Below are 13,073 nucleotides of genomic sequence, written 5' to 3'. Positions count from 1 at the left end.
CCCCTCCTCTATCACACATCTAAATTGTGGTCCCTCATTAGAGTATTTGCATGATTAAAAGTATATATTTAGAGGAAAATATTTCCTTAAGCTTAACACCTAACTTGTGAAGGCATATATATTTTAGAAAGTTATCCATAGACTTTCAAATCTGATGCTGGTTTTGCCTGTTTACATTTTGATAAAGTAGTATAATCTTCCAAAATAAGTTATGTACTCAGTTAATCTCTATTCGTCTTTGTCAATGAATTCCTAAAGTAGCTTGCAGTAGCAAAGAAAGATAATGGGACAGTAACAAAAGTGATAAAGGAGGAATGAAGGAAACGTGTCACTTAAAATGATTCACTTAAACATGGAGAAATTCTGCATGTTCTAAACAAGGCCAGTGGAGCAGTCTGCATATAACATGTAATTGACATTTGTTGTAGGAAAAACTAATTTTCTATTTAATAAAATATTTTAAATTTTTAATAGCCTCAAATGTTTCATTTTGGATGAGCTCATGTACGTAGATGTATAGGTGATAGTATTGGCTTATTTGTAATGTTAGAAATCCCTCAGAAGTGTACTTGTGCTTTCCTATATATATAATTAATTTCAGTTTGTGTTTTGTACATATCTTATGGAAGTAGAGTGTTCAATTAGTTGAGTCCTTTTTCTACATATCCTTATGTCTGTATATCGTTTGTGTTAGATGGCAGTTTCCTAGAGGGTAGCCCAGAATCTGCTTAAAATTTGCAGAATATCACGTAAGTGTGATACATATGATTTTAGGATGACAATGACATAATGGTTATTTTTATGTCATAAACTTTTAAATGTAAGGAAGACACTCACAAACCATTTCAAGGATAAAACATGATTAATTTAACCATGGTGAAAGGGCTAATGAACTCTAAAGAATGCAAAGGTAGAAAACTTGCTTAAACTTGCTTGTACATCAAATCAGTCATGCTAGCAGCAAGCTATAGGGTAATATAATTTGTATAAGATGAATTCTGATTGTAAACTTGCAGTTTACAATAATAATTGCATGCCTCCATTCATATTACTTTTCTTATAAAGTACCTTTGTTATCAGTTACACATAAAGTACCTTTACTTGTAGATAGAGTTAATTAAGTGAAAATACTCCATATGCTAAAAAGTGGTAAGGGGCTGTTAGATGAGAGAGGTGTGACAAGTTTCTCATCACATGATAGATTTAATAGAAGGTATCTACCTATATTCATGTGTATAGCTATCTACATATATATAATCTAGCTACCCACTTACCTATCTATTTATCTGGATTGGCAGCCTTTTTAAAGTTTAACCTGTTTGTCTTTCTCTGTTCCTTCATTTCAGTTTCATTCCTTGTTATTTGGAGACAGTATGAGGTAAATTATTCCTGGAAGGAAAGGCATTTTTGTAGATAGATAATTTTTTTCCAAACTGCTGATTCTAACCATTCTTTTTGTTTATCAAAGAACAATTAAGTAAACTGACTGTTAAATATTTAAACAACTAAACACATGGGCAACCCACTGGATCAATTAATTTTACAGCATACATTTCAGAATGCCTTTTATTATGATGCTTTCAAGTACAGTAATCTATAGGTATGAAAGTATGTTCTAAAAAAATCCAGAAATATTTTTGAAAAGCACTTTTGAATTCCTTTCTGTTATTCTGTGATATTTTCCCCTCATGTTACAAAATTACATCTAATTAATCCATATTTCCAGAGAGCAAGGGATAGAAAATACTCTTTCTTTAGTATGAAATATGAAGTGGTTTTTTTTGAGGGAGAGGAATTAATCCATCCTGAACTTCCTTTATTTTTTTCTTCTAACTTTATTTATTTATTTTTTTTGGCTGCATTGGGTCTTCGTTGCTGCACGCAGGCTTTCTCTAGCTGCGGCGAGCGGGGGCTGCTCTTCATTGGGGTGTGTGGGCTTCTCATCGTGGTGGCTTCTCTTGCTGCAGAGCACAGGCTCTAGGTGCGTGGGCTTCAGTAGTTGTGGCACGCAGGCTCAGTAGTTGTGGCGCACAGGCTTAGTTGCTCTGTGGCATGTGGGATCTTCCCGGACTAGGGCTCGAACCCGTGTCCCCTGCATTGGCAGGCAGATTCTTAACCACTGCGCCACCAGAGAAGCCCCTAACTTTGTTTTCATTATTAATTTCATAATTAATTTGTTTATGATATAAAGTGCCAGACTCGAAAAGTTTGAACTGTATTAAAAATGACTCTGAGGATAAATTGTGAACCATGTCTGTTAATCTTTTTCTGTTTTCAAAGACACATGTTGTCCCAAGAATTTGTTCAAAAGTGGTGTTTATATAAATACTTGCTTTTATTTACAGTAAATGTGAATTGTTTTCTCTAGGAAAGAAAATGATTACTTTTTCAAAGGTTGCAAACTTGGCAAGTTGACAAGTTGTCTGATTACTTTCTGGTTAGTACAAGCAGTGCCTTCAAAGAGTGTGACTGCCGCCCAACTGAGCAGATAGATACATCAGGCTTCCGTGCAGGAGGACTTCCTGTTCGCCTCTCTTGCTAACCTTTTCCTGTCTCTCCACAGCCTTTCTCTCTTTCTCTCAGACTTTCCCCCTGGCTTTTCCTTACTTTGTATTTTCCTTGCTTCATCTTTCTCTTCTGCTTCTTTCTCTCCCTCCTTATTTCCTTTTCTTTTTGACTCTTTAATTTTTACAACTTTGAAGGAGAAGAAAATGGTAGAAAGGACATTTTGAGCAAAATACTTTATTTTTCAGTATAATAAATAGCCTTTGAGTAATCTTTAGATTTCTGCACTTCCCAGTATACGTTTAGTTAGCTTGAAATAAGAAAACGTTTAAAGGAGAAGCTAGAATACGAGGCTTATGATCCCTTCTTGGAGAGGACCTATCTATGTAGCTATTTTCTGGGGATATGTAAGTAAATAAATAAATATCCTATATGAGTTACTCCAAGTACTCATGTAGTAATATGTATTACTGTGTGTATTTTTCTAGTACTGTGTATATTATATATATATATATATATTAAATTTTGAAGACAGGTTATATTTTATGAATAAGTACACTGCACATACATTCTTTTTACTAACTTTGATAACAGATATTTAAATGTGTATTTTTCCAGTCGTTTAATCTTTATCATATCTATCTTAATCATACCTGTAAATCATTTCAAAAGGCTTTCGTTTGTAGCACTGTGACATTGATGAGATTATCAATTATGAAGTATTGAGAAAACTGACATGTAATTGTTTATTTCTAATTATGCTAGTCAAAGCAGCACATCTTAGCATAATACGTAAGAGGTGTGGAACGTAAAGGTGGAATCTGATGACATCTGATGCCTCTGGAAAGCCAGTGTCTAAATACTGTGGTGCCTAAAATATCATTATTAAATAGTTAAATAAGATAACAATTATTCTATAAAAATGATTGGTCATCACTACTAAAGATTTTGGTAGGGATGCCATATAGCTATGAAGTAGGTTAACAGACGTTTGGTAACGTCCACTCTTTCTCCTTCTGTCTCTGTCAAGGTGCCTGTGTCGGTGGCCATGATGACTCCCCAGGTGATCACCCCTCAGCAAATGCAGCAGATCCTTCAGCAGCAAGTCCTGTCTCCTCAGCAGCTCCAAGCCCTTCTCCAGCAGCAGCAGGCAGTCATGCTGCAGCAGGTAATGTGGATTACCTGCTTTGGAGTGCTAGCACCCGTGTTGACAGTGCCATGGGCATATATGACAATTCCTTCTCCACTGGAAAGGACAACCTGTCAGCATGCTAGAACACAAACGTAGCATGTTAATTGCAGAACCGAGTAGTAAAATTTAGATCCCTTATTCTTTTTAAATTCATTAACGTCTGGAGTAAGCGTAAGAAATAGGTACCATTTCAACATGAGATGAAGCAATATTTAAATATTCAACTACGTAGGTGCTTTGGATTTGGAGCCTTGCCAACAAAAGTGCAAAGAGACTTACAGATAATTGTTGCTTTTGAAATTTCTAACCCTTCAACCCTCCTTTTAATTCACATAAGTATGAAATTGGAACTGGCTATTTTGTTACAGTAGGGAAAGTAATGTCCCAAACTTTCCTTTCCCCAATAAATTCAGATTTTAGGAATAGAAGTAGCTACTAACTAGAACAGAGTTGAACAGCTGAGCCACCAATTCATGAGGTTAATCTTTTTTCAATAGCAAAACTAATGTTCCTAATATGTACATCATTAGAGCTTTGAGTTTATATAAAGTGGGCTTTATGTTATAGACTTACTTCTCATACAGAAAATAATGTGCTTTACCTAAATTCTTAAAGATTTGACTTGCTGTGTTCTGTCATGATGACCACAGGCCAGTTACTTATATTTCTAAGTCTGACGTTCTCCCGTCCATCCGATGGATTACAATTTTTTTCCCAGTAAGAACCGGTCACTCTAATTTTATGTAACTCTATAGTTGGTTCTTATAAATGGTAGAGTAGACCCTATTTTTATGTGCTATTACCGCTGCAGATATAACCATCGAGGGTATTCATTTGGCTCTAGCCATTTCGAATACAGATCTTCTATACCCTTTCGTTTAGGATACTTTGGAGTCTGGATTGGAAAGTTTCAGAGCTGCCTTGGCAAAAACAGTGTATGTGTAGATCTGTCTCCTGGAATCCAATGCGTATCTGTCGTTGTTCTTGTGAGACGCATCTTAATGGAGACTCGACCCTGTGCCAGTCTAGAGGAGTTTAGGAGGTTTATAATACATGCAACTTTTGCCTTTATTTATTAAAGTCAAAATGGTTTATTCAGCAACAACTACAAGAGTTTTACAAGAAACAGCAAGAGCAGTTACATCTTCAGCTTTTGCAGCAGCAGCAACAGCAGCAGCAGCAGCAACAGCAGCAGCAGCAACAGCAGCAGCAGCAGCAACAGCAGCAGCAGCAACAGCAGCAGCAACAACAGCAGCAGCAGCAGCATCCCGGAAAGCAAGCGAAAGAGGTAGGATCTGGCCGGCTCACCCACGCAGAGGAGGGCGAGGCTGGGAGGGGCCCTCGGAGGCCAGGGCAGCGTTAGACCCTCCTATCACCAGGCCCTTGCTGTCCAAGATGCATTATGCTACATTTGTACTGAGCTTCATAACAGTAACAGGAGAGCTCTCCTGCTCTACTTTTTTTGCAGCGTGGGACTTGAGAGTTACGATCCAATGCTGCTGTCGTCTCCCGTTCACTAATGAATCACAGTGTACAAAGAGCAAGCTGTGTGGTGGACAAAGTACTGATTATCTCGTATCCACCCGAGAACCGAAGTTGGTGAGGGAACCTTATCTTTCTCAGTGGTGCAGCTCAGAGGACAGGCATGCAAATTGAGCCCATGGTTGGGAGTTGGGGTGGGGGGGAGGGGAAGCCAGGGAGAAAGTGGTTGAGCCCAGATTTCAAAGTCACAGGCCCCTGATTAATGAACTGCTACTGTAGGTTTGGAGTGGCGAGTAGAAAGTTCCAGTTTGATATGCTCATAAATCAAACTGACAAGCTGGCTTCTCAGGCCTAGCTTGTGCTTGTCAGCAAACTGCATCAAATATAAACATAATACAAACAAAACAGTTGAAGTAGTTAAATTGATCAGCAGGTAACAGAGCCGTTGTCTTCAAGCTGCCCATTATGCAAACGTACAGGAAACAGTTTTGACCCCCTGAGGCTTTGTTTCTGTTTGGATTTGTGAATAGAATTTCAGACAGCCATCAACTACAGAATAGAAATTGCTCCCTTATTTCTCCGGAGGCTTTGGGCAATCCACATGACTTGCTCCGTTATGCAGTCTGTTTTCCAGTGAGCGCATCAGAAGTTTCTCTTTTCCCCAAACTAAAAAGGAAAGGTCTTTCACAGCAGCTTGTCTTTCTCTGAAGTGTGACTGCCTTCTCATACCCTCCCGAGTCCAAAAGAAGTCTGCTTTGTCTTGTAATGCCTCACAAAATGGGAACTTACACTTTTCCTTCCAGTAAGGGGCACTTTTTTTGGCCTTGAACATAATTCTACCTTTCATATATTCCAATAAGAGAGAAGAGGAAGAGAGAGAGCTAACAGGCCTGTCCTATGAAGGCTACATTCCAGTTTACTAATAGGTCACTAGAGACCACGGTCATGGACTTCTGCAGATCAAACTTATTCAGTTGGAAAAAAAACAAAAGTGTTGTTGAGGTTGACTGTTTCCGTAAAGTGTCATTCTTTGAGTCTAAGTAAATTTTCTGTCATCTGCAATAAGCCTATTTTTAAGAAGTCTGAACTTTCGTGACACACTTTCTCTAGACCTTGTTCCATCCCCTTTCAGTGCAAGTTCCTTGGTTCTCTGTTGCTGTGTTAATATTTGAAAGAAAAGCAACTGAAAATCTAGAGTTTGCTCACATTCTGCCCGTGAGCTTTGACAATGGGATGACCGTTCACAAACGTACCGGGGCGATGAAAGAAGCTTACGTATCGCTGTAGGAGGGCTGTTTGCACAGACCCTAGTCTCTGCCGTCCATTCGCTCACTGGGTTGGGTTTTCTGACACCAGCAGCAGCAGCAGCAGCAGTTGGCGGCCCAGCAGCTTGTCTTCCAGCAGCAGCTCCTCCAGATGCAGCAACTCCAGCAGCAGCAGCATCTGCTCAGCCTTCAGCGTCAGGGACTCATCTCCATCCCACCTGGCCAGGCGGCCCTTCCTGTCCAGTCGCTGCCTCAAGGTACATACAAACCGCCGCGCACACTCCATTTCTCAGCTTGCATTGCTGCCACTGTGTAGCCTGTCTACCTTACACCTTGAGAACTTTCATTTTTATAACCTTTATGTTTATTATTAAAGCATGATTGTTATGAAAATGAAAACACGACGATCCAAAACCTTTGGGACGCAGCAAAAGCAGTTCTAAGAGGGAAGTTTATAGCAATACAGTCCTACCTCAGGAAGCAAGAAACCTCTCAAATAAACAACCTAACCTTACAACTGAAGCAACTAGACAAAGAAGAACAAACAAAACCCAAAGTTAGTAGAAGTTTGGAGTTTGGGATTAACATATACATTCTACTCTGTATAGAATAGATAACCAAAAAGGACCTGCTATATAGCTTAGGGAACTCTACTCAGTATTCTGCAATAACCTGTATGGGAAAAGAATCTGAAAAAGAATAGATACATGTATATGTATAACTGAATCACTTTGCTGTACACCTGAAACTAACACACATTGTAATTCAACTATACTCCAATATAAAATAAAAATTAAAAAAAGAAATGACTGTTAACATGGTTGCATGCCCCTTTTTCTTGAGACTCAGAAGTTTTACTCCACATTGCTTTTTAAGTGTGCAGTAAACCGCTTTCAAGTGCTTTGTTAGATATTAAATGTGTATTTATTAGTCTTATGGAAGAAAATGTATAAGGGCAACACAATTCAAGCTACTGAATTCAAGCTATTGAATACACACGGAAGATCTGCAGGGAATAGGATTAGTGGGAAGGCTAACAACACTCCATTTAACATAAGTGAGCTGATAGGAGTTTTGGTGGACAACTGATAAGAAAAAGATAGACGCTCCTAATCTTCACGCTATATATAAAAGGAAGGCTTTATGTATTTCTACAGAGCATAGTCCCAGTTATGCTTTGGGGGACCTCATCATGCATCCTGGGACCATATTGATCCTCCTTTCTCTAAAAGGATATTGCGTATACATGTACTATATTGTGAATTACAGCTTTAGAAAGCTGGCAATTGTATTCTTGTTTTTCTGATAAGAAAACTTCGGATGTACTTTGATAATTCAATAATACAATACCATACAAATATACAATTGTATATATTCATTATTTGAGTCAACTTTTGGGAAATGGAAAGAGTTCTAAGTAAAAAAAAAAAAGGAAATAGAATGTAAACAGAATCATTCTTCGTGTGCTAAAATTCTCAATACAGGTAAAAGTCATGTATCCATAAACATCCTAAAAGCATATTCTAATTTCCATTTGGATTTTGTTGGAACAACTTTAATCCAAGTGAACTTTCATTCAAGTCACTTATATTTGTTCCAGAGGGGCTCACATTGCACTAGTACTTGCTGTGCATTTTTCTGACTCTATAGGATACACTGAGGAAAATCAAGAACAATTAAATATACAAAAATTATAATTAGGTTAATAAAAGAGTCTTTTAAATACACATAATTATTATTTTGGGCACATTAAATTATAAATATTGTGGTAAATGTTTTTCTTTTTATTTATCAAATTACTGTCTCCATGGCTTATTTTTCCCAGAATTCCTCTTTCATTTGACTTCAGATCCTCTAATTCACCTGACTGAATCACTCCTAGGAAATCAAGAAAGATAAAGTTTAAATAGTGAAAGAAGGGGCTTCCCTGGTGGCGCAGTGGTTGAGAGTACGCCTGCCGATGCAGGGGACGCGGGTTCGTGCCCCGGTCCAGGAAGATCCCACATGCCGCCGAGTGGCTGGGCCCATGAGCCATGGCCGCTGAACCTGTGCATCGGGAGCCTGTGCTCCGTAACAGGAAAAGCCACAACAGTGAGAGGCCCGCATACCGCAAAAAAAAAAAAAAAAAATAGTGAAAGAAAAACAAGGCAATAAACCTACTTTTCTGTGTCATTCCAAAGAGAATTGGAATAAACCATAGCGTCACCACAGCAGTGAATGTTCTATTCACAAATAATTGTTTTTATGGAAAAATAAATACAACTTGAGGACAAAGAAAGAAATAAGGTTTAAAAAATAAAAGTGTTTATAAATTAGTTCAATGTAAATATAGAGTTCTTTCATAGAAACTGTACTAAAACAGAAGCAATAAATTTATGTCATTGATTTTCTTAGTAAAATTTAAATAAAGTCTATAGTTGGGATCTGGGTGTTTTTCTCTCCTCAATAGGGAAATATAATTTTATTTGAGTAAAACCATTCAAACAAACATTTCAAGAATGTTTAAAATAGATGTTCGTAGAAACAAGATGTAATTATCTAAAATATATTTGTTAAACTGCATTCTTCCAAAACAAGCATAGAAATATCTTGCGAACAAGAATATTCATTATGATATAACCATTCTAATAGTGTTCAAATGAAAACTTTCTCTAATTTCTGAGCCTTCTTTTGATAGCATTATCTTCCTTTTTTTCTTCTATTTGTTTTTTTCCTTCCAGTTTTATTGAGATATAGTTTACATACAGCACTGTATAAGGGGTGCAGCATAATGATTTGACTTACATACATCATGAAATGATTGACCTACAGCACTGGGTTAGTTCCTGATCTGCACAACGTAGTGATTCGCTATTTCTCTACCCAACAAAATGATCACCACTTACTTTCTTCTATTTGTATTCTCTGTAAGATATGTGAGAAATAAAACTCACAGAGTGGAGAACGTTGAGGGAAAGGAAGTAAATCTGAAAACATATCTGGGTTTGAGCAGAAAGTGTATTTTTTAAGAAACATTTTTAATTGAAGTGTAGTTGATTTACAATGTTGTGTTAGTTTCAGGTGTACAGCAAAGTGATTCAGGTGTATATATATATATATATATATATATATATATATATATATATATATATATATTCTTTTTTAGATTCTTTTCCCTTACAGGTTATTACAAAATATTGAGTATAGTTCGCTGTACTATACAGTAGGTCCTTGCTGGCTATCTATTTTATGTGTAGTAGTGTGTATATGTTAATCCCAAACTCCTAATTTATCCCTACCCACCACTTTTCCACTTTGGTAACAATAGATTTGTTTTCTGTGTCTGTGGGTTTATTTCTGTTTTGTATAGAAGTTCATTTGTATCATTTTTTATTTTTAGATTCCACATATAAGTGATATCGTATACTTGTCTTTCTCTGTCTGGCTTACTTCACTTAGTATGATAATCTCTAGGTCCAAACAAAAAAGATGGAAGTCATCATTGTGTTTTCAGCTGTTTAGATGAATGTGTGAAAAGTGCCATTGTGGAGAGTCCCATCAGCCCAACACAGGTGGAATGTGTTATAAACCAGTGACAGTAAAGGAACATAAGTTCATAGTACTCCTCTGGAATCTCAGAGTGGGAGAAAGTGAAGAAATAATTGTTAAATAATGTAAGCGCTGAATCATTTCTGCCTCAGTTACTGGTTATTTTGGACAATTAATTTTTTTTTTTTATCAATTTTCAGTTCACTTTGCCTCAGGTTTTTGGTTGGCTGATTAGCTACAAATAATAGCCATGTGAAAACCAAGCAGGATTAACACGCAGTGATGATATTCTCACTGTATCTTTAAAAATATGCCATAAGTATGGCATAAAAATATGCCATACTTACCCCATGATTTAACACAGCTTGCTCAGACTACTTTTAAAGTTACAGTTTCTTTCAACTGTATAAAAATATGTACATGAGAATCAGATAGATGTAACAAAATTATAATTTTGATAAGGAGATTTACAGACATTTTTCTCTATATTGCAAAATGATGTAATGTATTTTATCATTTTAAAGTAAGGCATTTTAAATATTAAGCATTTTAAGTCATCATGAACATTACTATAATATTGGATTTTAATGTGAAATAGGCAATTAAATTACGATCTCTAAGTATGTATATAGAGTGACTGTAGGTATACAGAAGTCAAAAAAGGATGGATTTGTAAATCAATCTTGAATAAAATACTGATTATAAAGCTATTTGATATAATGTGTACTTTAAATATCAACTAGCAATTAATTAGTGACATATTTTCGTGACTCAGTACCACTGTCTACAGGTTAAAAAATAGGAAATTATTGTGACATGCACTTTAAACTTTGATATGTTTTTGATATAAGATAGAAGTCAGTGTATCCCAATACGCAATATATTCATAGGTTTAGTATTACTATAGGGATATATATACACACACACACACACATATATATTTGTATATGTGTATATATGTTTAATTCCAACTTTTAAAATATTTTTGAATTTGTAGAAGCTATCTAAAACAACCATTTTCATTACCAATCTGAAAGACCAAACAGGGAATGCTAGGTAACCAGCCAGTCCTGTTTTAAACTAACACCTTGTAGAACTAGATGAGCTTGGAATCTGTTGAACAATAAAGAAAATGATATCTTTTTAAATAAAATATAATAATGTCCTTCATGCTGAGTTAGGACTGTGCTGAAGTTTTTCTTTGGCATCAGTATTCAGCCAAAGTCAGCTATTTGGCTTGGACTTCATGCTTTGCTTATGGAAATCTAAATAGCCAAATGGCTACTTCAGCACCACTCTGGCATCCTTGATTTTTTTGCTTAATCTGTGATCATGGGCTTACATAGAACATATATCTAATCAGGGTAACAGCACCAGCACTAAGAACAATGTACGTCATGCAGAATTATTGTTACCATTTTAGTATTCCCTTTCAAATACCAGTAAATTTTCTATTTGTAATTTAGGAAAATCTCCTTTGGGGTTTTACATGCTGAAAACAACATCAATGAGCTAAAGTTTGAAGGTACATTTATTATAGTCGGAGTAAAACTTTGCAAAGTTACTTGTGAATGCTGTTATGCATAAAAACTAACTTAGGGATAAATAAATACATAGGGAGATATTAAAAATATGTTGAGTTAGTTGTTGAGAAAATTTAAATGAGATAGGAAGAGGGAGATTAAATTATGTCATAATTCTAATTGTTGTAGAATTGTTTAGTATACTAACATACGTATATTAAAATAGGTTTAATGCCATTTAGGCCATCTGTCTTAAAAAAAAAAGTTGTATTTGTCAATTCTTTATGTGTTGAGGGAAGACTTAAAAGGAAAACGTCAACTTTGCCACATTAAAATGTCATGATCAAGAAAAATAAGAAGTCATTGTTTTTGTAATAGAATATCAAACTGTAAAAATGTAGCCTGTAAAAATTTTCATAGTAAAATCATAGCAGGAATTTTTTTATATCAGATATATTCCTGTATCCCAGAAATTCTTTCCTTGGTGGAGATATTTGCCTTTGGTCTCAGTTTCAGCCAAATAGCTATTTTTACTTCTTGTAATTCAGCATTTGGACGAAATGTGTATTAGGTACACCTGTCATTGAAAGTACATTTTAAAGATGGGCATTTTACGTACAGGTTATAGTAAGCCCCTAGTCAAATACAGATCAATAAGATGTTAGGTTTGGCAAATTATAAATGAACACTTGGCTTTCTGAAGGTAGCTCAGAAACTGGAATAATGGTTGCCACTGGAGAGGTACTGGGGACCCAGAGGTCAGGGCTGGTAGGGAAATTTAATTTTACAATGCATACCCTTCCCTGTGATTCAATTATTTTGGCCATGCGTGTATACTAGTTTTTCAAAATGTAAAATTTAAGGTGAACAGTGAAAATTAATGATAATATTTCAATAATTTCAAGTATTGAATATCAAATCATTCAATAAAATATGTGAATAATACAAATATTTTTACCAAAATTCACTTTTATTACTTTTAATTGTAAATAACCCTAGAAAATAAATTAATTAAAAATTCACAGTAGACTGACTTTATATCGTACTATATTAAAATTATTTATTTAATATTAAAAAGTAATTACTGGATGTAAAAAATAAAAGGACGTGGAAAGGATCATTTATTTCTGAGTGTGAAAAAGATGCTCATGTAATTTTTACCAATACGTGAAACTTTTACCCCTTGTATGCCCCAAGAATGTATAATCTAGATATGAATGATAAAATTTTCATTAATTCTTAGCACAGTGCTTGGCACCCAGTACTCTGCAAACTCTAACTCTAGAAATAAAGAATTGTTATTTAATTGTTTTATCTGTCATATTATATGCAATTTGATTAGGAATTCTTCTTTTTATTCTCTCAACTCCTGGAAAAAGAAACTATTTTTTTTTTTTTTTTTTTGCGGTACGTGGGCGTCTCACTGTTGTGGCCTCTCCCGTTGTGGACCACAGGCTCTGGACGCACAGGCTCAGCGGCCATGGCTCATGGGCCCAGCCGCTCCGTGGCATGTGGGATCTTTCCAGACCGGGGCACGAACCCGTGTCCTCTGCATCGGCAGGCGGACTCTCAACCACT

General features: G+C 35.9%; 1 protein-coding gene across 3 annotated transcripts in view; it reads left to right on the top strand.

Moving 5' to 3' along the window:
• Positions 1-13,073, top strand: part of FOXP2 (forkhead box P2) — a 528,540-nt gene that overhangs the window by 460,899 nt on the left and 54,568 nt on the right. For 2 of the 3 annotated variants that reach the window (XM_060305385.1, XM_060305386.1), the window contains 3 exons: positions 3,536-3,673; positions 4,779-4,985; positions 6,536-6,701. In XM_060305385.1, the coding sequence (XP_060161368.1) occupies positions 3,536-3,673; positions 4,779-4,985; positions 6,536-6,701 (511 nt within the window). The remainder of the gene's footprint in view (positions 1-3,535; positions 3,674-4,778; positions 4,986-6,535; positions 6,702-13,073) is intronic. The other variant, XM_060305387.1, reaches the window with a different exon arrangement.

Source organism: Globicephala melas, chromosome 9 (genome assembly GCF_963455315.2).
Source record: "Globicephala melas chromosome 9, mGloMel1.2, whole genome shotgun sequence".
NCBI classification, from domain to species: Eukaryota; Metazoa; Chordata; class Mammalia; order Artiodactyla; family Delphinidae; genus Globicephala; species Globicephala melas.
The sequence above is the reverse complement of the archived record's forward strand: the minus strand, read 5'-3'. Positions and strand labels throughout refer to the sequence as shown.